Source organism: Pleurodeles waltl, chromosome 4_2, assembly GCF_031143425.1.
Source record: "Pleurodeles waltl isolate 20211129_DDA chromosome 4_2, aPleWal1.hap1.20221129, whole genome shotgun sequence".
NCBI lineage: Eukaryota > Metazoa > Chordata > Amphibia > Caudata > Salamandridae > Pleurodeles > Pleurodeles waltl.
In genome coordinates this window covers 525,121,423-525,145,276 of record NC_090443.1, presented here as the reverse complement: position 1 = coordinate 525,145,276, position 23,854 = coordinate 525,121,423, and the positions used below count along the sequence as shown (strand labels likewise).

Sequence of the window (23,854 nt, the reverse complement as noted above, 5' to 3'; positions counted from 1 at the left end):
CTTACCCACTACAAAGCAATTTGGCGATGATTTTGGGGTATCAATCTATCTCCGTTTTTTAGATATAGGGACTATAACACTCCCAGTCCAAGAATCCGGAATACTACCTTGAACATAGCAAGCACAGAAAAACAGATGTATATATTCACTGCATACATATTCATTGTTGATATATTGCATTTTCTCTGCTTAATAATATTCAACTGTTGTGATTATTTTAGTATCTGCACGTGTTATGCTGCATTCAAATTGAGCGCTCATGTTAATATTTTTGGATACTTATGTTTGAACCCTGGGAAGTGCCTTAATAAATTTATTACTCAGACTAAGCGTGTTGCAGTCTTTAGATTCTTTTGCCTCGTTCCCTCTTAGTTTGAAGCAAAGCAGAACACTGACGCCTTGCTGCCAATGCCATATCACCTCCCCTGCAACAGTAAGGAACCAACACCTCACCTCCCCTGCCTGGTAGCATGGAACTGACACCTAACCTCCCCGGTGGCAGTAACAAACAGATGCTGCACCAGCTCCAACGTTGCCTCAACTCCCCAATTCCGTGCAATGTCTTTGTTTCATCATCATCTTCGAAGGTATTGTATCCGGGATCCATGCGACTCCATGGCCGGCTCGCACTCCCTCATAAGTGACATTGGACTGTTAGAAATTACTCTGACAAGATGTCATAATAGCCCCAGTTGGAGCTAATGTGTTTCTAAGCGCTATACAAAGATCTAATATTTGCAAATTTGTATCTTTTATTGCCATTAGTTCTTTATTTCTCTTGTTCTTTGCTGCATTTTCTCAATTCATACATTTTGTTTGCATACTGTTTGCATGGCTTTCACATTCCACATCATTTGGACAACATCTTCTCCACCTCTTCATTAATGAAGAAAAAGAGACATTTCTTGACCAACAAATAGTTGTTCAGAGTCAACAAATTTAAACCATGTTAGTCTGAAAATTGACTGCAACTAATATTGTCTTCCATGCCCAGTTTAAAAAACTCAAAAACATAGATGATGGTGATTAAAAAGGAATTGTCCAACAGAATTTGAAAAACATGCAAAGTGTATGAAAACAACGGAGACTGCGAAATTTTGCCACATTGTCTTAAGGAGGGTGACTACCAACACCTATGGTGGTAAAGCTTGTCTAGCACAAAAAAGAATAATCAACTATTTGATTACTGCCCCATGAAAACCTCTGGATTTTTTGCCAATTATATGAAAACCGTTTTCTGAAATGCACCATTTAGCCCTCTATTTTGCAAAATTTCCTGGTTGAGGGGAACTGCCACCAAATTGCATAAAGGTCCTGTTTGAGGCAGATATTTACTGCCGCTGGTACAATATCTGAGTTCTTTGACATGGAATCATTTTAGAGGATATAAGTAAACATTTGTGCTACTGAAAAATAATTTTATGGGCAGATTTGAGTGTTTCTATTGTACATGGAGATAAAAAGTATGGATATTTATTGGGCAACACATCCTCATTTCTGGGATATTGTTCTTCTAAGTTTTGTGGTCATGACTTTTTCAACCTACCAAAGCCTGGTGCGTTCTCTTGGGATTTCCAGCTTTTTGGACACCGCTTCCAGGATCTCATCATATGAAAGTTCTTCTTGCACCTGCAGGTTCACTGTGAATTTGTAGTGCACTTTGATAATGTAGTTATCTGGACACTCTAGTTTCTTCCCCTACAGTGGATGGAAAACGTGTTAACATCTTGAACATTTTATGAAACGATCTGGCACAAACTGAGTCTTGTTTATGCTACATAAAACTGCTAAAAAAACTCAGCAGGCAGAGATGAATGAGCAATATATATTGTCACATATTAGAAGGGTTTGGGAGACAAATGAAATGCACACCTCTAAATCTGGTCCCTCTGAAGTAAGGCTACGAAGTTCAAGGTCATGGACACTGAACCATCATTTCACTCTCAAAAGCATCCTTCAATAGAAAGGTCGTGAAATGAATGAGCAGGAACTTGCATGCCTTCTTTAGCCAAATATCCTTGTTAGAATGCGCAGTCAGCAGACATTGTTTGTAATTTGCTGGTAAGGATTTTGCATCCCAACATAGCTGACTCAGCCTTTTATTTATCACAGGGGGATTATATGAATACCATGCTTCTGATTTACAATATATTCTATTGCTTAAGTGACAACAGATGGTTTATGGTTCATATAATTAGTCAATACTATTTTTATAATTATAGTCCCCTTGGAAGGGGCAATATGTCCCCCTCCTCCCATTCCTACACTGGACTAAAATACATGCCAAGACAAATTAAATAGTACAACAACTTCCCTCTTTTTTGGTTAAATGCACTAATCTTACCCTATGCTCAGAGAGTATAAAAAACAAGGCTTTACCTCCATTTCGCCTTTTATCTGGGTCTCCGGTGAAAGGGAACTTTTTTCTGCAAAAGAAATGAAAGCACACCAGTGTCAGCGAGAAGCGCAGCATTTAGAGCACATAGAACAAATTATAGTAATTCTAGGTGCTTTTGTAACAGTCTTTAAATGCACTGCTTGCAAGAAATGAGGCAATACTAGAGAAGATCCCACAGAACCTTCACCATGCTGCCTGCAACCATGCAGTGACCTTGGTTAGAGGACAGTTCAAAGGCCAATGGGTGCACAAGTCAGACTTGGCAGACAGATTGTGAAAAGATGTGTACTTAGCTGGAAAGCACAACAGAATTCAGGCTGAGATTAAGGACATGAAGATAGTTTGGGCTTGGATAGAAGACGCGAGAATAGGGTAGAAGACACGAAAAACATTAATGTGGTTTAGACTTGGAAGATCAGTGGTTGTTTAATTCAGACGTGGTGGGGGTGGTGGACATGATGATAATCTGACTTGATTAGGGGATGTGAAGGTAGATCAGACTTGGGTGAAGGACAATAAGTACTCCAGGCCTACACATATGACATGAGGATAGTTTAGACATGTCTGAAGGACATTAGGATAGTTCAGGCTTACATAGAGTACATGACAAAAGTTTTGATTTGGTTGGATGACTTAAAGATAGTCCAAGTTTGGTGAGGGAACGTGAGCATAGTTTAGACTGGGGTGAATTATATGAGGTTAGGTCAGATCTGGGTCGACTGCATAAAGATATTTCGGGCAAATATACAGCATATAGCAATAGTTCATACTTGGCTGAAGGGAATAACAATGGTTCAGAATAGTTGGACAACATGAGGATGATGTGTTCGGAAGGCATTAGAATAGTTCAGATCTGGTTGCAGGATATGAGGGACTTACAGACTCAGAGGGATGACATAGGGATATTTCAGACTTGATTAGACATTACATAAGGGATAAGTTACCCTGCTGTACATTACAGGGATACTGCAAGTAACTAAGGAGCTCCATAAGGATATAGAGGAAAAAGGCCAAAGGCCAGTTCCTTTATAAAGGTATAGGACTCCGAGGTGCCTTACAATACCCTTATCATGTATGCAGGGGCTACTTATCCCATATAATACATGGACACACCATCCCCTTTCTCACAAACCACTTAAAACCTTGGTGCGTAGCTCCTTCAAATGAAATAATGAGGTTGTTCGCAAACATGAAGAATAAAAACAAAATCTCTAGTGCACTATGAAACACATCAAAAACCTGTTAATTATTTGTTGTAAACAAATATTAGGAACAGTTCACGTAAGTCAGTTTTACAAAACAAAAACGCACAAGCTCAAAATGTGTAGAAACATGCAGAAAGATTCTAGATTTTTTCTATCTAATGAGGGCAAAAAGTAAATATGTTCTATCTGCTTGTCATTGAGAGAAAGGGTTGAGCGCAGCACAGTTTCATGGGATGGTGCCCAGGCTTGATAAACTACTCAGCATTATGCTACTTTGGAGACATTTCCCATTAATCAGTCAAATATTGTCTTTTTTGTAGCTACTTGCATACTGTTCATGTCAACTACTTGTCTTCTGACTTCAGTGTTTCTCTGACGTTTAAGGTCATCAGAAAAGGATAATCCTACCTTGTTTACTCTGTTACCCACAAGCCTGAAATTGTACTGCACTCCTGACCAAGCCACTGAGCAGTGTGACGGACATATTCAACACATTAAATTTGACTCTGCTGCTCTGAAGTCAAGTTGGAAAATTGGTGTCAAATGATATCTTGTTGAGATTACCACATTTTACTGCATTGTGTTTGAAATCAGATGATGAAAGACCCAAAGTATCATAATGGGTGAATATTAGGCATGAAAGTAAATAAGCCGTCATGTACAATTTGTGTGGCACCACCCCTATATTATAGTAATTCAAACTTGGTCGAAAGGCATGAGAATGCTTTAGACTTGGTTGGAGGACATCAGGTTAGTCTACACTTGTTTAGAGAACATAAACATAACTTACAGTTGGTTGGTAGACAAGATTATGGCTCAAATTTGATAGAGTGAGAATGCATTGTTCTGGCAGAGAACATGAGGTTAGTTCATGCTTCTCCTGAGGACTCAAAATGTGTTGGCAGCTGAAAGAATAGTTGTGACTTGATCCACAGACAAGAAGTCAGGTCAGAAATAGTGAGAAGGACGAGATGGGAACAAGTCGTAACCACTGCTACTATGTCCGGTGGCCACAGAACATGGGGCTGCCTCTGACACCCACCGTGGAAGTTAAGTCTTTCAAGATTTTTTTGGATCACAAGTTGTATTTGAAGGCACAAGTCAACAAGTCTTCCCACTTCTTCTAATGAATCATTATCCTACAGTAGATGAAGAATGCATTCTCTCCAGACTTGATTATTGTAATATCCTGTAAAGTGGTAAGCCATGTATCTTTTGGCTAATCTACAGCAAGTACATATTAGAATCTCTGCAAAATTGATCATTTACTTGCAGCACACAATTGGCTCTGGAGAAAAAGTTGTTTCTGACAGATTCTGTGACAGAGAGCTCAGTGATCTTGCCAATCATATTTGCCAATATACTGCCACTCACTCCTTGTGCCCTGAAAATTCACTTTTGGGCTCCACACCTGATATCAAGAGAAAACATTTGTGTAGGTGTTCTTGAGGTACCTAGTCGAAGACTCAGTTGCCTTTGGAACTTAGGAATTTAGAATCACCTTGTATTTAGAAGAAGTATTAAAAAGTTTATTTTGGGTTATGCTGAATTTGCCAACTTCTGACTTCACCAGGCCACTTTGCTGCTTCTCATTCTTTTAAGCCTTTAGCTTCACAAGGCCTTTTTGTGTCCATGTGCCTTACAAATAATAAAATCGAGGCTATGCATGGTAATTACTGATTGATGTGTGTAGAATGATGTTTCAGTATTTGACTGGGTTGTAGTTCAGCATAGCCTGATTCAACCGTTATCATTACTGTTTGTTAAGACTGTCTATGCCCATGGATACTTGTACATGCACAATGTTCGAAAATAAGTTTCTTAAACATTTACAATTTCTATGTTTCTGTCCTTCTGCAGCCCTGCCTTGGACCCAAAATGTCCTTTTAAATAGTTGTTAAAGCATCCTCACAAGATTTATCTTTCTACATACTTGCAGGTCCCTTGCTTGTTCATGCCTACACCAAATGAACAGTTATGAATCATCACTTACCAATGACAATGCTTGGTGCTGCTGAATTCGGGGCTGCTGGAATTGGAGTCTCTTGAGATTTATTTTCCTAAAAAAATCAATTATATCTTTTGTAATCAAAGCCAGGTAAGTGGGAAAACTCGCCCTGCATCAGTAGGGGACCTAGCGGTGTTTTATTTTGTATAAGAAAAATAATATTAAATTACATGGTTCTGTTTTTCTGGATAGTGCAAACACATCCTGGATGAGATCAGAAATATTTTTAAGTAATAGATACGTTCAATGAAAGTGTAGATGTGGCCATGCAACATAAAATGTTATTCAAGACATAAGTGAAAAGACCAATATTCATCAGTTTTGTTGACATCATATATACAGATGGGTTAAGTCATCCTACATCCAAGATAAGTAATGTCATATTACTCTAGTTAGTGGGAAGAGAAATAAAAAGATGTTTCCTTAGACATAAAATATACAGTTAGATCAGGTAATAAAGGTTTCCAAAACAAATGGAAACGTGGAGATACCAGATGTTAAGTTACATGAAAATAGTCTGCAACTGGATATTTTGCAAACAAACTCTGGTTATAATTGCTGGAGTACTACATTTTGTTAATGAAAATGAGGAAGGACTGGCCTGGACTGATTTCTATCGGTAGGTCGGCCAGATCTAGGGACATTAGCAGAGAACAATAAAATAGAACATGTGGAACTTTCACTGAAAAAATGGGATTTCTAGTCAAAGTGCAGATTTGCTACATAAATGCTGGTAGCCTCCTGATACATTTAATTTGGTTGATGTAACTTTTGTGCTTAATTTTAGAGTACTGAAGGAGATGCATGCAGTTTTGTAATTGCATCTCGCTACTAGTGGCAGTCATTGTAGCAATTTTAATACTGTTGTTTTTTGTTCCTTCCTCACTCAAAATTGAGATCAATCAGAAAGCTGTATGGAATGCTGCTTTTAAGGGAGTGAGACAACTTTCTAGGATACCATTAACCAGTGCCCACAGCCAAGTCACAATGTGACCAGTGCCTGCACAGCTTGTTTGAAATCATCCTTTGGGATGAAGGGGTTGGCAAATCTGAGTAACTTAAGTTGTTAGAAGGAAACTTTAGTTTGGTCTCTATATGATGGTGACTATATCAGAGACTCGGTTTCTCTATGGAAAAATCCAATGAAGACCTGTGTTTATTCACACTATGCAGATCTGTGTGTTTACAGAGAGTGACAGTGCCCTCGACACCTGGGCATGCAGCTTCTAGCAGATTGAAAACAAATTTGTTAATTAGAAAGTATATTTGGAGTGTCATCTGTGACCTGCAGGATTTAGGATCCCCCCTTCCCCATTCTGTCTTGCACCGGCTCAATATATTCCCTTTTCTCCTGCCTCTTGGCTATCAGTGGCACATTACCTGTGTCTCTGGTGTCTGCAACTGAGGATGAAACTGGAGTTCCAGAGGCTCTAGGTAGTTACATGGCACAATCCCGCTCTGAGAAAAGAGACAAGATAATCAAGATACAATTCCTCATATATTTATTAACCCAACTGTGGCTCCACCCCTTCACTTGATACACAATGGATCTAAACGTTCAACATGTTACACTCCGACTCCCTCTTACAATGCCTTCGCATGGGCCTGATTTCCCGCTTGGTCAGGTTGGGTCTGAATCTCCTTGCTCTTCATCCCTTAGGTGTTGGCATCCCGTCCTGCTCTCCCCTTCCCCCCATCCCCTGCTATGCTCATTTCTTAGAGCTAACCCTGTTTCACTTGAGACACGTTTCATCAGCCCTCAAGCTTAGTCTGTTGGGTCAGGCGTTTTTCAATCTATTAACCTTCAGCTTGACTCCTGCATCACTCTTTACCTTTCTGGAACAGATCACCTTCAGGCTGAACTCTTAGTTTTAACTTTCCATCTCACTGCAAGCCTTGTACATGACTCCCCCTGTTTTCTGCATAGTTTGTGTCCTACTCTCAAGCTCAGTAGGGGAGAGTCCAATAGAAAAGACGTCTGCATTAGGAAAAGAGTCATCAGATCCAAGAGATGTAGAGTGATTGGAGAACAGAATCACAACATGGATTGGTCCATGACTGCGAAAAGAAGTATTCTCTGTGAAGGGCTGTCCCAAAAACTTAGAAAAAATATGTGAGCCTGGATATAAAATAACTACATGCAAATTAGGAGATGGAGTGTGAGATATATTTAACCCCACCTCTAATCACAAGCGGAGAGCATTTCCACACAACTGGTTAAACAACAGTGTCCTTTTGTGATTTATGGCTATGATAAATTGGTGAAATATATTTTACTTTTTTACGATTAACCCAGCTATGAACAACAAGATTGTATGACTTGACCACTTGGGAATATTCTGTCTGTAACTAAACCCTTGTGGTTGGTTTTGACAACAAAATAGAAACCCATTAAAATAAAAATTAAAAGGAGATGCATAGTGAGAGACTTGGGAGCAAGAGATATGGGGTAAGGGGAAGTTGAGCCCATATGTTTGGGTCATCACTCACTTTTCAACCCTTATATGAGTCTCCCTCACTTTGCATCTCTTGTGTTTGATGACTTTTCTCTGCATCTCTTAAGGCTGACTCTCCCTCACTATGCAATCCCTTGGTATGACACTCACTAACATTTTTTGTGCCTTAGTTTCACTTACGCTGCATCCCTGGGATCAACCTTCCATCCATTTAATGCACCTCCAGAGTTTCATTCACATATACAGTGTGGGTCTAGGGTCTGGCACCCACTTACAAATCATAACCTTGGGTCTAAATCGTCTTTGGGCACCCAATTTGTTCCCTCACTCTACACACAGTGGTCTTGCACCTCAATTTATGAAGGTGATTGGATTTTCTCTTCGGCTGCTCTTCTTAAATCTTGCTCTGCTCACCTTTGGTCTGGCAATTCTCTCCCACTACAGTACAATTTTAGCCTGTTTCCCTCATGTTCTTTACTCCTTGAAAAATACTCTCTCTTTGCACCTCTTGGGTCAAAGTAACTTTTGTTTTTAAGAATTTGGAGTTGAAACTTTCCTTACACTCCACTCCTTATGCCTACCTTCTATTTTAATGCACCCCTTGGGTTAATTCACTCTAATTGTATACCCTACATGGCTGACCTCCACTCAGTCTGTATCTCTAAGGTCTTTCCCCACCTCAACGTATGTATCACAGAACATGCTGTCTCACAGAATTTACTCTGTTGCTGTTACCACAGTTCAACCCTCTAGTTACACCTTCACTTTCCACTTGTAAATCCCATTTTAGGTCTGTGCCCCTCTCTGATTACTGCTTCTTGGCCTGCTCCTCCTGCCACATTGACTGTGACTTGTGCCATATACACCTACTACATGTAACTTCATTATGTAAGGCACCATTTTGTCTGGTTTCCCCAGCAAAGCAAATAGTGGATTCAATCATTCACGTTCTCCTTAATTCAAATTCCAGGTGCCTGACTGGAGTTTTATTTAATTTAGGAAAGTCTGGGTTAAAAATGAATGGTTCTCTTGTCACCTTCCCGTTGAACATGATGGTGGCCCAGTTATCATCACATTCCTTGAGCAAAAAAACAATATTCCCCGGGAGGACCTGCAGCTCCTCTGGCGTTGCTGGGGTGAACTCATAGAGAACACGATGAGGCTTCCCTTCAAAGGCCCTAGACATGAGAGAAAAATGTAATGATGGGAGAAGTCAAGAGCATGGATATAGTGAAGACAGGATAAGGCTTTCTTAGACATGAAAGAAGTATGAGCTATGGGTGGAGTGTATGGGAGGGAGGGATAACAACAACAAGGCTATCTTACACATGTCTAGGACTTGAGAAAGGAATATGATAGTGGGAGAGAATATAGCAGGGCGTGCAGAAGACACAGTTAACAAGGCTTCCTTTCAAAGGCCCTATACATGGAAGGAGAGTGTGGGAATGGGAGAAGTGCGGATTGGGGAGACTGCAAGTTGGGTTAAATTGTGGTCAGGCAGCAAGGGTCTACATCTTATGCGCACTAAGGGTTATGGCAGCGAAATCAGTTTTAGCTTGGGAAGTGGGTAGGTGGTGAGGTAACATAAAGTCGACATTGGGAGGAACAGTGAGAGGATTAGAAATGTTAAGCGGGTTCATATGGCATTAACGGTGAGAAGAGGTGGGGTAGTTCAGTAAGTGAATGGCTTTGCCTTGAATCAGATGTCAGAGGGGCAGTTGGAAGACTTTTCTTAAAATGCCAGTAGAGGGAGTAGAAAGAATTGAGGCTTAGCCTAGAACCACAAGTAGGGAAAGGAGATGAGAGGCTTTGTCTAGAATCAACAGAAGAAGGTGCAAAGGTAAGGGTGGCAGCAGTGATAGCAATGGAAGGGGGGCAGGATGCAGTGGCTACCTATAATCAGCAGCAAAGGAGATGGTAAGTTGCTCATAATTAGAAATGGGTGGGGGAGAAAGGTGCAGCACCTTGACTTAAGAGACTTTGCACTTGATGAAAGGATCACTCTAGGTACCTGATCTTGCTCAACTAAAAATTAGGGAAAATTAGGACAAGTCCCTCCAAATAAGTGTTTGTTGGAAGTTATGTTGTTTGACATGGCACCTAAGATCAGGCGAAGGTGTCACATCACGGAGCAAGAATAAAGATCTCCAGCTTGGTGTCAGGAGTGGGTGGACGGTAGCACTTTTCTCTCATGTGTGTGTAGTCTTTTAATCAAGATGGCATTAAACGCAAAATACCACAATAAAACAATGAGGAAACATACAGGTGCAGGTGAGACTGATATTCACCTAAGGATTTCAGGGGTCTTTGGCCTGGGTGGTGGTTCAACAGCCTGCAAAGAAAGATCAGAAAAATAGTCCATACATTCTGATTATTGCATAATGAGGATCAAAGGAAGACACAAAGTAAACATACACTCTCTCCTGTTCCAATTGCTTAATATAGCATTTATCTATTGTTGTATACAGTTGTCACTATTTTATACCATCATCTGAAATGATGACAATCCAAATGTTGGGTTTAAAAAAAAATTAAACACCTGAGGGTCATTTGACACAGTGACGTAACACAAAATGATGGGGGGCCCCCCACAGAATGTGGTGAGGTATCACGGACTCTACCAGATTGCACATATATGAGATGGTCTTGGGTTGAATGGGGGACCCCTGAACGGTCTTAGCCCTCATAAAGGGTAGCGGACCCCTACACTTTAGGGCCTGCATTACGCCCCTGCCATGAACAACTGGAGGCACAAACTACCTACTCGCTGTGCCTCTGTCTGCCATCTACACCGCTTATGTGAGTCTTGTGGTTTGCTTTCAATACATATTTCCAGCTGTGTAGTACAGCACATGGGACAGTTATTTGTCAAGCGTTGTTCTGTTGTTCTTATGATAACAGTCTCTGTAGCTAGACCGTTCACTTATGTTTGGCTGCGGCAACACAATCTATGCAGCAAGGCACAGTGATTCCACTTCAGGACCAAGAATAACTGAGGATTTGAGTACCGACAAAAACATGCTGTGTTGGCTATAATAAATCAATGTAAAAACCTTTCAACATGTAAAAAAGCAAGCTATGCAGCCACAAATGACCATTCAATCAAGGTAGTACTAAAATATACAGTGGCAAATAATGCTCTGTGGGTTGGGTGTATGCAACAAAGAGAAAGGTTTTGAGAGGAAAAAAAAAACAATCTCCACCTTGCCATCTTTTAAGTGCAAAGATCTCTGATCAGACTGCAGATACTTCTGCACACTTAGATATACATTTTTAGAAGTAAATGTGGGAGGGGCAAGGAGAGTGTGGCTGGAAAATGAAGAATATTTACAAATACATGGAAAGGGTTTAGGGAGGGATAAGGAGGAGTTAAAGGTTGGTTTGAGAGGAGTTTGGGTTGAACATTCACCCACTCACCAAAAAATAAGCACTTTGCTATTCACAAACTACACTTCTAAAGTTATTTCAGCAAAAGAAGGATCAGAAACCATCCAAGTCCAGCACCACACCTGGCCAACAACTGGTACTGTTGCACCCTCCCATAGAAAATAACGGTGGCAGTGACTTAAAATAAATTCGCACAAGAACTAATGTTAAATACATTTATTATTTTAACTTGTTAAAAATATAAACAAATGTAATTTAGTATTTAAAAAGTTGTATATAAAACAATTAAATATTAGTTTATTATAATATTTTAACTTTTGGAATTTTAAACATTAATGCAACTAATTTCAAAACATGAAATATTTACATTTATTTAAATTAACTATATTTTTTAATACTTTTTTATATTTGTAGTACATAATCAATATAAAATGTATATTTTAAGTAGGATTATATAAATCTTAAGAAATATAAAATATTTATTTGTAATACTTTAATCAACAATGCTGTTGCATTTTTATGTTTTTCTGCATTTCAAATAAATATTTAAAATTATTTACATTAATATGTTTCTCAAAAAATATGTTTACTATTTTTTTTTTTTATGTTTACACTTTAATACATTTTTAAAAGTTTTCTTAATACTTCCTTTGTGTGAAACGTTACAATTAGTTAGAAAAGTTAGAGGTGAGGGGGGTTGTGGGGACATGTAGGTCTACACTTTTAACTAAATTTGCAAGCCTAAATGGTGAATAGCACAAAGTAGTAAAGTTACTCAAAACTATAAAGGTAAGCATTTACTCATGTGTAGGAACACTTGGTGTTGAAGAACTGGAAGATTGGGACAAATTTTGTCTTAGATTGTTTTATCAGAAGACAGGGCTTCTAGATGGTCTCAAAATAATCTCATTTAGAAATGGGGTAAACTAGATTCTTGATGAAATTTGGGGAACACTTCTGAGCTTTTATGTGGCTGAACAAATGAGTTTATAGGTGTGCCAATCTGTATGTGCTTTAAAGATGTACAGTAGTATCTTTTATAGTTTCTATCTATGTATTGTTGCACATTTAATCAAACCCTAACTTTTTTAAGAACATGTATGAAATGACAGTTTTAAGCTCAATTGTGTTATTGAATATATGTGTAAATGTGTCTGGAAAATAATAAATGATTTGAATAAAAATAACTTAACACAGCTGAACAGCATTCGCATCTGAACTGCAGTACACTGCTCAATATAAAATGCATCATGTGTGCTAAATTTCTGGTTTCTAAATCAAAAAAGGGGAATTAAAAATATGTACTCATCTTTCCCAGTAGACAAGTTAACAACCTGTGTCAAAGGAAACAAAAGATTTCACCTGTGGCTGAAGAGGAGCAAATCCAGAGTATGTGTCCTTGTCAACAACAGACGCCACAACAACCACCTAGAAAAAGAAAACCAGGTTTAGCATTGTTTGTGTTTTCTCACAGTGTTCCAGTCTCACAATACTGCCCTTAGCTTTGGAAGGTCCTCTCTGTTGGGTGATCCATAAACAAAACATTCTCTAGGACACTTACACACAACCCTCTGTTTGTTTGTCTAAATGGGTAGTGCTTCAAAATGACTCTTCTCAAAATAACCCATACTTAAAACAGCCCATTTTAGTGCTTCAAAAGGACTTACGTGAGATGAGCTTGACTTAATGCTCTCATTCTCATAATTACTCATTCAGTAATTGGGGTATGCAACACAGAAATGAAGAAGGGAAAATACATACAGGCAGGAATGGGGTGGAGATGTGACACAATCATTGCTTACTTTTAAAGTAACTGATAACTTCTGGTACGTGGTAGTGGAGAATGGAAGGATGGATTGTGGGAGGAAACATCGACGTATAAATAGAAAACACTCATCTTTTATTTCTTGTTCTATTTAAACACATTGTTGTTCAATTGTCAATAATTAAGCAAAAATACCCTTTTATTGAAAACCGGTTCCATGCCCTTCAAAAATACTACTGTGATGTGTTTTCTAATAATTATGTAATTGAGTAATAAAAATGACTTAAAGCATAACATGTACACGATATGTGTGTTAAGAGACCCGTGGTAGCAAGCTGTTTAAATATTTGTCACTTTAAGATGAGTTGGTGTTTTCCTCCCATTCTTTTGCAAGTTTTCATTCAGAATATCTCTAAGTACCAATGTGCAGTGGGAAGTAAAGAATTGTGGACCTCTTTTTGTTTCCTGACTACTACAGAGAGACTATTGCATGGACTATTAAAAAAGTAGGTAAAGTGAGACGCAGGGACCTGATTTCGAGAAAGGCAGTAATGGGAATTCAAACAGTAATCATCAAAATTCCACTCCAGTGTCCTACTATACCACCACAAAGGATGGTAGATGGAGGATGTCCTGTTGGCAGACCCTCTGCTGTGTCAGCTATTGGGGCTAAATGGGACATTCTAAATGCATTTAGAAGTGGTGATAGCAGCCCAATCAGTGGTGGCTTGTCCATCACCACAGTTAGAGTTTTTTTACCCATGGAATACCAAGACAGAAAAGGCAAGTGGCTTTCCATCAAGAAGCTTGCCATGTCTCATAACATACTGGAAAAAAACACAAAGTAAGTTGAAGAAATGACCTGGCACGTGTAGACTGATCCATGGAGGAGATTGAGTGGGACACTGTGATAATATGACTTGATTGAAGTTAGTACAACGGTTGGAATGTGTGTTTACAAATGTTGTGAGGACGCAAGAGTGAAATTGTGTGTGCTACAGCTCTGGAATGTTGGTGAAAGGGCAGAGTGAGTTGGTGCCTATACCATAAGTAATACTTTTATTGGGTTTTGTGTGACATGTATCACTGTAACTTAAAAAAACTCAACTGCCAATGCACATACAACTAGTCATTACAATGATAATGAAGATGAACAAAGAATATTCATCTTGTCCTCACTGCCAATGTAACAACAAGCAGACTGTCCACACAATAACCACACAACTAAGTGGTAGTGTTTACTGAAATCAAGCACCTGTAAGCAAGCCTGTGTTTGGTGCATGCTTGATCTCTCTTGCACTCCATCTGATTAAGCTTCAAAGCACACAGTATTTATAGCTTCAGAGCCTGGAATATGTATGTTGCAGAAAACTTGCGGGGCATTTAAAATGAGGTTTGGAATTAATCACAAGACATGCAAGTCAACAACTGCAGAAAGCCAACTGTGATATTTAAAGGAAAACAACTAGATCGCATCTTTTTACTGGTGGATCACGCATACCTGTTCCAGGCACAAGGTGCCCACTGGTTTAGCAAAGATGTAAAAGAGTGGAGGCTGAGTTATCTCCTTTGGCACTCTAGAAGAGATAGGTGTGTGTCTTCACCTGGCGAAACCTATCGGCCTAGTCAAACATATTCATTTTTAATTCTTACTCAAAGTGTTAATGAGCTTCTTACCTGGTGAGAAACATCTGTTGCTTCTGACTTAAATGTGAAACGAGGGGAAGGACTATAGCTTAAAGACAAATAATCAAGAATGCATCTAAAAAGAACAGAAAACATGTGCCCACTCAAGATAACTGTAGAGGGTTCATCCAATTCTCATCTACAGGAAATGGACAACTGCCAGGAAGCCCTGATTCTTGAAGAGAGGGGTGATCACCTCCCAGTGAAGTCCCTTATCATGTGGGCAGTGAGCCCCCCTGCTCAGGACGTCTGCCTTAGCATTATTGATGCCTTGTTGATGAGTGGCAAAAAGGGTGAAACCCACTGAAAAGACGCAGTTTTGGGACCGCACCACAAATTTATATCTATGAGGGAGATATGTCTGCTGCTGCTTGTTAGATAATACATGGCACTTATGGTGTAGATGTTTCACCTGCAAAAGGATGAGAAGACCTTCAGAGTAAAGAATAGCACCTTCAGATCCATGATTTTGATATGAGATGTCCCGGACTAAAGAGACCATATATCATAAAATTTCAGAAAACCGAGTGTCTTTTGTTGTGATGAAAAGGGTGCCCTATTCTTATGAGCATACACATATGTGTGTTTGATGATGAGATCAAAGACCTACTTCAGAGTCTGGTGGGAGGAACTACTTGAGGGATACGTTGCTGAAAGACAAAAAATAATGCAGGTGTGATCAAAATCATGACAACCCACTCTGCATTCCAGTGTGGTGAATGTGCATTCTGCAAACTGCCAGATGCAGTTTAACCACAAAGGTCCATGCCAGCTAATATTGGGGGCCGTCCTCTGCCAGGGGAGCTGATACCAGTGCCTCCACTGACCTGGTGGGCAGAAAGGCCATCATCTCAACAATAAATGGCTCACCTTACCCCACCATATTTCTTGGTGAATATTAGTCTATGCTAGCACACTTCCTCAGTCGGAAAGCCAGGATATGCTGGAGGCAATGTGTTTGGTCTCAGTCTAATGAGTGGTGGACTGTATGGGTATCATAGCACATCTATACTAGGGCAGTAGTTAGATTATTAATTACACTGCCATTGGTGTCAATGTCTTTATTTTGATATTGGCGCTTGGGACCAGTTCTGAAAATCTAGTCTTTACCTACCTATATATCCTCCCCCCGTCTTGGCTGGGGTGAAGATGCAATCACCTACCAGTCACCCCGATAGGGATAAATTAAACTCTCCACACAGAACAAGTTTCTTATTTAGTGATAAGTTAATCAGGCCACATTTTGATGATAATTGGTAAATTCAAGTTATAATACCAGAACGAATGATTTCCAGATCATGACCAAATCAGTAGTTCATTGTGCAGGGGACAGAAACAATGAAATCACAAAGTAACTCACAAAAATAGGTGAACTCACAGACATTTTTCAACTACTCACACCAATGTAGCCCAAGGGCTACCTAGGACATCACAAACCTTCCTCATCAGGCTAAGGACCAACAGAAAAAAAGAACATAATACAAAGCAAGTTCACCATAAAGGACCGAAGTTACCATGTGGAACATAGGGAATAAACAGACTGCTTACTTCATAACTACTTCCACACTCATCATAAGAGGAACATCAACAATATCACACACTCTGCTAGCAAACCTCTAACTTATTGCTCGCTGTACATCTTCAAGTAGCTCCATCTACACGATTTAGTCACCTTGCATCCATCTGTTTCTGGAAGGCTCTGGTATCTGTAATTTAACTTGCACCTGATCATTCTCAATACCTTCAATACATTGGGTATCTGGTGACCCCTCTGGTATGAAGGCACCTTGTATCTTTGGGCATCTGCACCATTTCAACATTCTATATTCTTGCACCTCCTGTCACCCCTGTATCTTGACTATTTGGAAACATTCACACATTACAAAGAAAGAGTGCAACTCTAGCACTGCAAGACAACTTAAACAGAACATTCCCATTAAACCAGTGGGAGTTGAAGCTAAATGTAAGTGCAGAGGTACATGCATCAACCAACTAAACATCCCCTTGGTTGTACACTGGAATACAGAAAGAAGCAAGGGATAATCAACTCAATGTAAACACAACTGGGCTGGAAATAAATCACGTAGTCATTCTCAGCAATGAACACTATATGCAACACATAACACTGTAGAATGAATAAGTATATAATTCAAAATAAACCTTGAAAAGTGGACATGTGAACAATTCCTTATTAAGTATATTCACCAGCACCAGGACCCAGTGTACCCTGCGCCGCTCCGTTGAACGCGACCTTACCCGGGTGGAACGTAATATGCTGTGCCCAGTGAGCGAGGCGGCTGTTAGTTCGACGGCCGCCCGGAAATTGTCTGGGGCGCGTACTGAGCACCGGTCACTACTTGAGCACTTACGATGTTTGAACTAAGCCGCACACTCTGCGAGAACACATGCTTCCGCTGATAAAGTGGGTAGGCTGCTAGCTTGGCTGATCTGGCGCGATTGCGACAGGGGACCAATTGTAGAGATCCATTCTCGGGCCGGGACGATGGTGCATACGCCCCGGGAAATACATGTTGAATTCACAAGGCACTATGAGGCATTGTATGCTTCGGGTACGCCCCCGCTGAGAGTCTCTGAAAAGATTTTCTTGCTGCTGTGGAGCTCCCTTGTTTGGAGGCGGAGCAGAAAGAGGCGCTTGATGTGCCTCTTGACCTTAAGGAAATAAAATTCAGCATTGGCGAGCTGGCGTCCGGCAGAACTCCAGGACCGGATAGTTTACCGGTTGACTTTTATAAGGCTTTTGCGCCCCATCTGGCACCCCGGTTGCTCCAGATGTATGAGGAAGCTGCTCAGAGGGGTTGCTTGTCGGCCTCTCAGAGGGAGGCACTTCTGGTATCCCTTCCCAAGCCTGGGAGGGATCCAGCGGAGACGGGATCGTATCGGCCCCTGGCGATGCTGAACACTGACTTCTAAATTCTGTGGCCATTGCATTGGCAACGCGCCTTGCCCCGCAGGTGCCAGGCCTGGTCCACCCCGACCAGAACGGGTTTGTGCCAGCCAGGGACACTTCACATAATATTAGACGGCTGTTTCGCGTCATTCAGTACGCGAGGTGGGTCTGGCTGAGAGCGGGCTGCCTTGTCCTGGATTTGGAGAAGGCTTTCGACTCTCTGGAGTGGCCCTACCTGTTTAGGGTGTTGAGGCAGTTTGGCATAGGACCCTCTTTTGTCCGGCTGGTTAAGCTGTTATATACTCGGCCGCTAGTTCGGGTGAAAATAGGAGGCACCATATCGGATCCGATCAATGTGTGCAGAGGCACGCAACAGGGTTGCCCTCTTTCGCCACTGTTATTTTCTCTTGCCATAGAACCCTTGGCGGCGACCCTGCGCGGTGAGGGGACAGACTGGGGAATCATCCTAGGGGATGGTGTGCACATAGTATTGTTGTACGCTGACGATCTCCTCCTGTTCTTCCGAGACATCACGCATATCCCCCAGAGGGTGGGTGCATTATTACAGTGTTTTGCGTCAATATCTGGTCTCAGGGTTAACTGGTCCAAATCAAGTCTTTTCCCCTTTGACCTTGAACTCCGAGATCCGGGACTCATCCTGGCTTGGAGTCCTGTCCTGTGGCAACCATATATGATTCGCTACCTGGGTATCCATGTTTACCATCGTGAGCAGGACCTGGTTGATGGCAACCTCACGAAAGCGGTGACTTCGGTTAGGTCCCAGATGTCCTTTTGGAAGACGCTGCCGCTGTCGGTAGCCGGTAGAATAGCACTTTTGAAGATGGTGGTTCTGCCACGTTTATTGTATTTTTTCTCTAACCTGCCGCACTATATCTCTCCCGGCTTCTTTAGATCCCTGGAGTCAGAGACGCGGGATTTCATTTGGAACGGAGGCCGTTGCAGGGTTGCTCTGAGGAAACTGTATTTGCCGCTTGACAGGGGCGGGCTGGCTGTCTTTAGACGAGACTTTAGCGGACTTTATTACAAACAGGCCCGATAACATATTTTAAAGGGAGGTCATTGAAGAATTTTCTATGTACTAGTTATCATCGTGGAGTGAACACTGAGAATTGGTTAATGGAGCACAGTAGGGGATTCTATAAATGTGGTCAGTGCGGGGTCTGCAATTGGGCCTGGCATGCTAAGAAGGAATTTTTGTACCATGACGGTCATGAATTCAAGATACTATCAAATATTACTTGGCTGACATCGTATGTGGTTTACATAATATCATGCAAGTGTGAACGTTTCTATGTGGGAAGTGCCATTCGCCCCTTGAAAGTTAGGATTGGGGACCATTTGCGGGTGATAAAACAGGAGGATGGAGATACCCTATAGTGCAACACTTAAGAATATGTGATAAAATCAATGTGAAGAGAAATGTAAGATTCTTTGGTATCGAACATGTACCAGTAGACCCTAGGGGTGGTAATAGAGAATTGCAATTGAGAAGAAGGGAGGCATTGTGGATCATGAGATTACGAGCAGTTGAAAAAGGTTTGAATTCTGACTCAGAATTGGAATACTTTTTGGGCCATTGATTATGTCAATGTTTATTTTATAATTGTCCTTTAACATGTCCATTACCTTTATGTTTTTCAATATAATTGAAATTGTTTGAAGGCTCTAATATGATCACAGGTGGTCCTGGGTACCAATGTGCAACTATACATATTTAATTGATCATATAATATAGAGAAATGTAAATATATGGGTAGTATTTGCTTTGAAAAATAATTTCAGAATTAGGCATACTAATAAGTCTATATTTTAGAAAATATAGAGGTAATTGGCATTCAATTTATTTCAGAGTTTTAATGAGTATTTCTGGCAAATGTAGGATTGTAATATTACTTTTGTAAGGTAGGATTGAATTATAACATGGCAAACGATCAGTGTCATTAAAGGTTAGTCCTATTTCTATCGCAATGGCTGAAGGAGAAAATAAATAAGGGACAACAATTAACGGACCGTAATAAGATTACTACGCGTACTCGCGGCGTTCAGAACACATAGCGGCAATGCGGTAAGCGGATTCTTTTGCTCTGTTAGAAATCGCAGGCTTCCCAAGTTATGATTTTAGAATCGTAAGACATGGCATTATGTATGAAGACACTGAGGAGGTTTCCCGGGTATCGACACAGTTGGAATTACGCCTCAGGACTTTCAGTTGAATTATGTTTGCGGCGAGTTCTGCAACTTAGAAGCGGTGCGTTCTAGTGAATGTTGTACACTTGCAGTTGCTCGAATGCGGAATCTTAGAGAACTGTGCAATGACGGGAGCCGCATCGTCCTTATTGATTCACCGAGCACGTTATGTACCAAATAAATGTTATTAGAATTTAGGGGTTTTTTCAGTGATAGATGGTGCTTATACGAAGACTTAGAGGGAGCACACAAACAGGATGGGCTATTAACTTTTTTATAAATGGGGGTCTTCATTTTCAAGTGTTAAATGGTTTATGGAGTTACTTATTCACATCGATTTATTTGAGATATTCTCGATTGGAGCTCATGAGAAACTGTTGAAGTAATGCAAGAGAGATAAAATTTAGATCTAGCAGGTACTGATTGTGAGGTGAAGGGTTTCCTCTTTTGGTTTCACATTTTATATTTGCTTGTTATTTTTCTGCAAACACTTATTATATTTTATATTTTTTATATGTTTGCATATTGGGTGACCAGTCTGTGATTTAAATAGATCAATATGACAACATTATGTGTAAAATTGATTTTGGCCATATAATGGTGGTGAATTATTGGTAAATTATGGAATAAGTATAGAGTTGTCTATTTAAAAATGTCTGGTCGCTTCTTTAATCTCTTTATTGTAACTGCATGAAGATTGTTGTGCACACGTTTCCAATTAACAGCATGTCAATTGAGTACTTGTGTAATACACAGACCTCATGTGATATTATTTTTATTTGGAGGTGCCAGGAATTGGCACAAAATATATTTCCCACTCCTTGCATGAAGGACAAACACTAATTATATTTTTTTTTATTAATGTTGGGGTTGATCTGGATTGTATAGCTAATTTAAATATATGTATTAATTACAGCCCTGAGGAAGTCATGGGGTACACCTCTGACGAAACACGTGTTGGCAAGCATGGATGGTGGTGAACTTTGGTTGCGACGGAATACCAATTGACTGGAAATCCAAGACTTGAAGAATAAGGATATGCACAATTGTGGTGGAATCATGGAATAAAGATATTGACATTATTTCAAATGGACTTGTTGGATGTGTGCCTTACATATTTGTATTTAATTATCAGTGATTAGTCAGTGAGATTAAGAAGTAGAGGGTGATCTTCTTTTAAGTGCACCATTAGTAGCATCTGAAACATAGTTGATAAATGACAAGCAGCGCCAGTTACTCCTGTTGGTTCACCCATTATCAAAAATATTAACCTTACCACTTAGCCCTAACCTTATCTCGGAACCATTTCCATAAACCTCATAGTAAACACTAACCCTAATTCTTAAACCTTTGCCTTCTCTTTCCTTAAACCAAACTTCACACTGCTTACAAAAATATTTTGACTTGACTTTAATGCTAATACCATGTTTGTTGTAGTGGCTTTCTTTATTTTATCAATTCATATTGGGAGATTCTCGGTTAAGGATTTTGGTCTTGGCATATTGGGCCAGATGTTTCAAAGGGTTTTGCCCATTCTGCGTCTATGGGAAAATGTGTTCCTACATATGGCCCATTGTTCCTTACAATGTCATCGGAACAAGAACTATTTTCTGGGGTGTTCAATGACAATGTTGGATGCTTGAGAGGATTTGTTCACAAGGTTATGTTGTGTATGGAAGCCATAATGGGGGTACATCATGTTTTCAATATGAAGCTTGACTGAGATGTTTTCATGAACTAAGTTGTTGGTAAAGTGGAATCATTGAGCCTGTAGAAGAAACAGAGAGAGAGTAACACCGGTTGCGGAGGCATGCAGACCCCAGGAAATACAGATCTCAGCAAGTTAAAAAAACATGTGGATGTTGCTTCATATGATCTACAAAACATCTGCACGATGTTGACCTTATTGGATGGGTGCTAGCCATAGTTCACTTGTTATCCACATACCACTTGGTAAGGCAGCATCCAGAACTTAAAAGGTACTCTACTTTTATAACATCACTGAGAATGCTTGACCTGGGGTCAGGATCAGTGGTTTGCAAATACATTTGCTAAACCCCAGGAGGTACGAATTTTTAAAGGTGACATACTTGTCTTTAGAACGCACCAGGGATAACATGCTCTTACATTATAAATTGTTGAGATTGTATTAAAAATTCAAATGAAATATTCCTAGACAGTAAACAAAAGAGAAGTGTGGGTTTCACACGTCATCTATTAATAGTTGAGGCTGTGGAAGGAATTTTTTTCATTCGAATCTGTTATTTGAAAAAATTAAAAAATCACTGCAGTGTTACAGTTGGTTAACTATGCACACACTTTTCATAATGTCTATATAGTAGGTCACGCATATCTCTGTTCTTCCAAAGCTCATCTTCTAAAGATTTAAGCGTTATGGTGTCTCTGTGAAACATTTGATTGTGCAACAATGCAATCCACTCCTGGATGAGAGGCACAGATGTGTAAGGATGTGAAAAAGGGCAAAGAGAAATTATGGCAGAAGTAGCAATAACAGGAGAAGACCATTCCCAATTACCTCAATTCTCACCTTTCCTTGCTTACTGCGTTTTGTTAGCACATATAGGCCCTCATTCTGACCTTGGCGGTCGGCGGAGAGGCGGCGGTCGGACCGCGAACAGACCGGCGGTATAAAAAATGGCATTCTGACCGCGGCGGTCACCGCCGCGACCGACCGCCACTTCCCCACTCCGACAGCCACGGCGGTCATGACCGACGGGCTGGAGTCTGCGCACTCCGGTCCGGCGGTCGACCCAAGACCGCCAACGGTATCATGACCCTGCTTACCGCCGCGGTTTCTGGCGGTCGGGAACCGCCATGCGAACCATGGCGGTAGGCACTATCGGGGCCAGGGAATTCCTTCCCTGGCACTGATAGGGGTCTCCCCCACCCTCCACTGCCCCCCCGAGTCCTCCCCCCACACCCTCCACCCCCCTGCAACCCCCCAGAGGTGGTACGAACCCCCTCCCCACCCCCACCCCGACATGCACATACACGCACCCCGACATGCACACACCCCCAACATGCACATATACACACACCCTACACACACACATACACAACGGGGACACATACCCGCACACATACATGCCGACATGCGCACCCGCCGAACTACACACATTGCCCATAGGCACAGCAGCACTCCCCGCCCGCATGCACGCACTCACACACCCCCTCTACACACTCACACGCACACCCCCATGCACGCACACATCACACAACACCCCCCCCACCCCCTCCCCTCACGGACGATCAACTTACCTTGTGTGTTGGTCCTCCGGGAGGTGACAGGAGCCATGGGGAGGTGACCGCCAACAGAAGACCGCCACACAGAAATGTGGGTCGTAATTCTGTGGGCGGTGTTCTGCTGGCGTGGCGGTGGAGGTTGACCAGTCTCCACTTTCCCGCCGACCGCCAGTGTGGCTGCTGGCGGTTTTCCGGCGGAACGCTCCCAGCGGTCAGAATGCGCACAGCGGCATACCGCCGCGGTCGGCGGTCTTCACCGCGGCGGTAACTCGGCGGTCTTGCGAAAAGACCGCCAAGGTCAGAATGACCCCCATAGTTCTTCCTACCATCATTATAGGTGGGCTGAAATGGCCAAGTATTTCCCACCCCCAACAAATAACCATACCTCTGGATACAGCATTTATAGGGCGTGATAAAGCCCTCATATTTCGAGTTGACACTGAGGAATTATTTGTGAATTTAGGCCCTGGCACTATTTATGTCCACGTGTAATGGGAGTTCCCCCCCCACATGCTTCTCCAGATAAATTTCAGTAGGTCACACATGCTGAAATTTACAAGGGGAAAATT

At 41.1% G+C, this 23,854-nt stretch overlaps 1 protein-coding gene across 1 annotated transcript in view; it reads right to left on the bottom strand.

The window, feature by feature from the left end:
• Positions 1-23,854, bottom strand: part of NCF2 (neutrophil cytosolic factor 2) — a 172,880-nt gene that overhangs the window by 100,052 nt on the left and 48,974 nt on the right. Inside the window, exons 6-12 of the mRNA XM_069232040.1 lie at positions 12,817-12,882; positions 10,356-10,399; positions 9,104-9,245; positions 6,992-7,069; positions 5,597-5,663; positions 2,380-2,426; positions 1,547-1,698 (exon numbers count right to left, since the gene is read on the bottom strand). Coding sequence (XP_069088141.1) covers positions 1,547-1,698; positions 2,380-2,426; positions 5,597-5,663; positions 6,992-7,069; positions 9,104-9,245; positions 10,356-10,399; positions 12,817-12,882 — 596 coding nt within the window. The remainder of the gene's footprint in view (positions 1-1,546; positions 1,699-2,379; positions 2,427-5,596; positions 5,664-6,991; positions 7,070-9,103; positions 9,246-10,355; positions 10,400-12,816; positions 12,883-23,854) is intronic.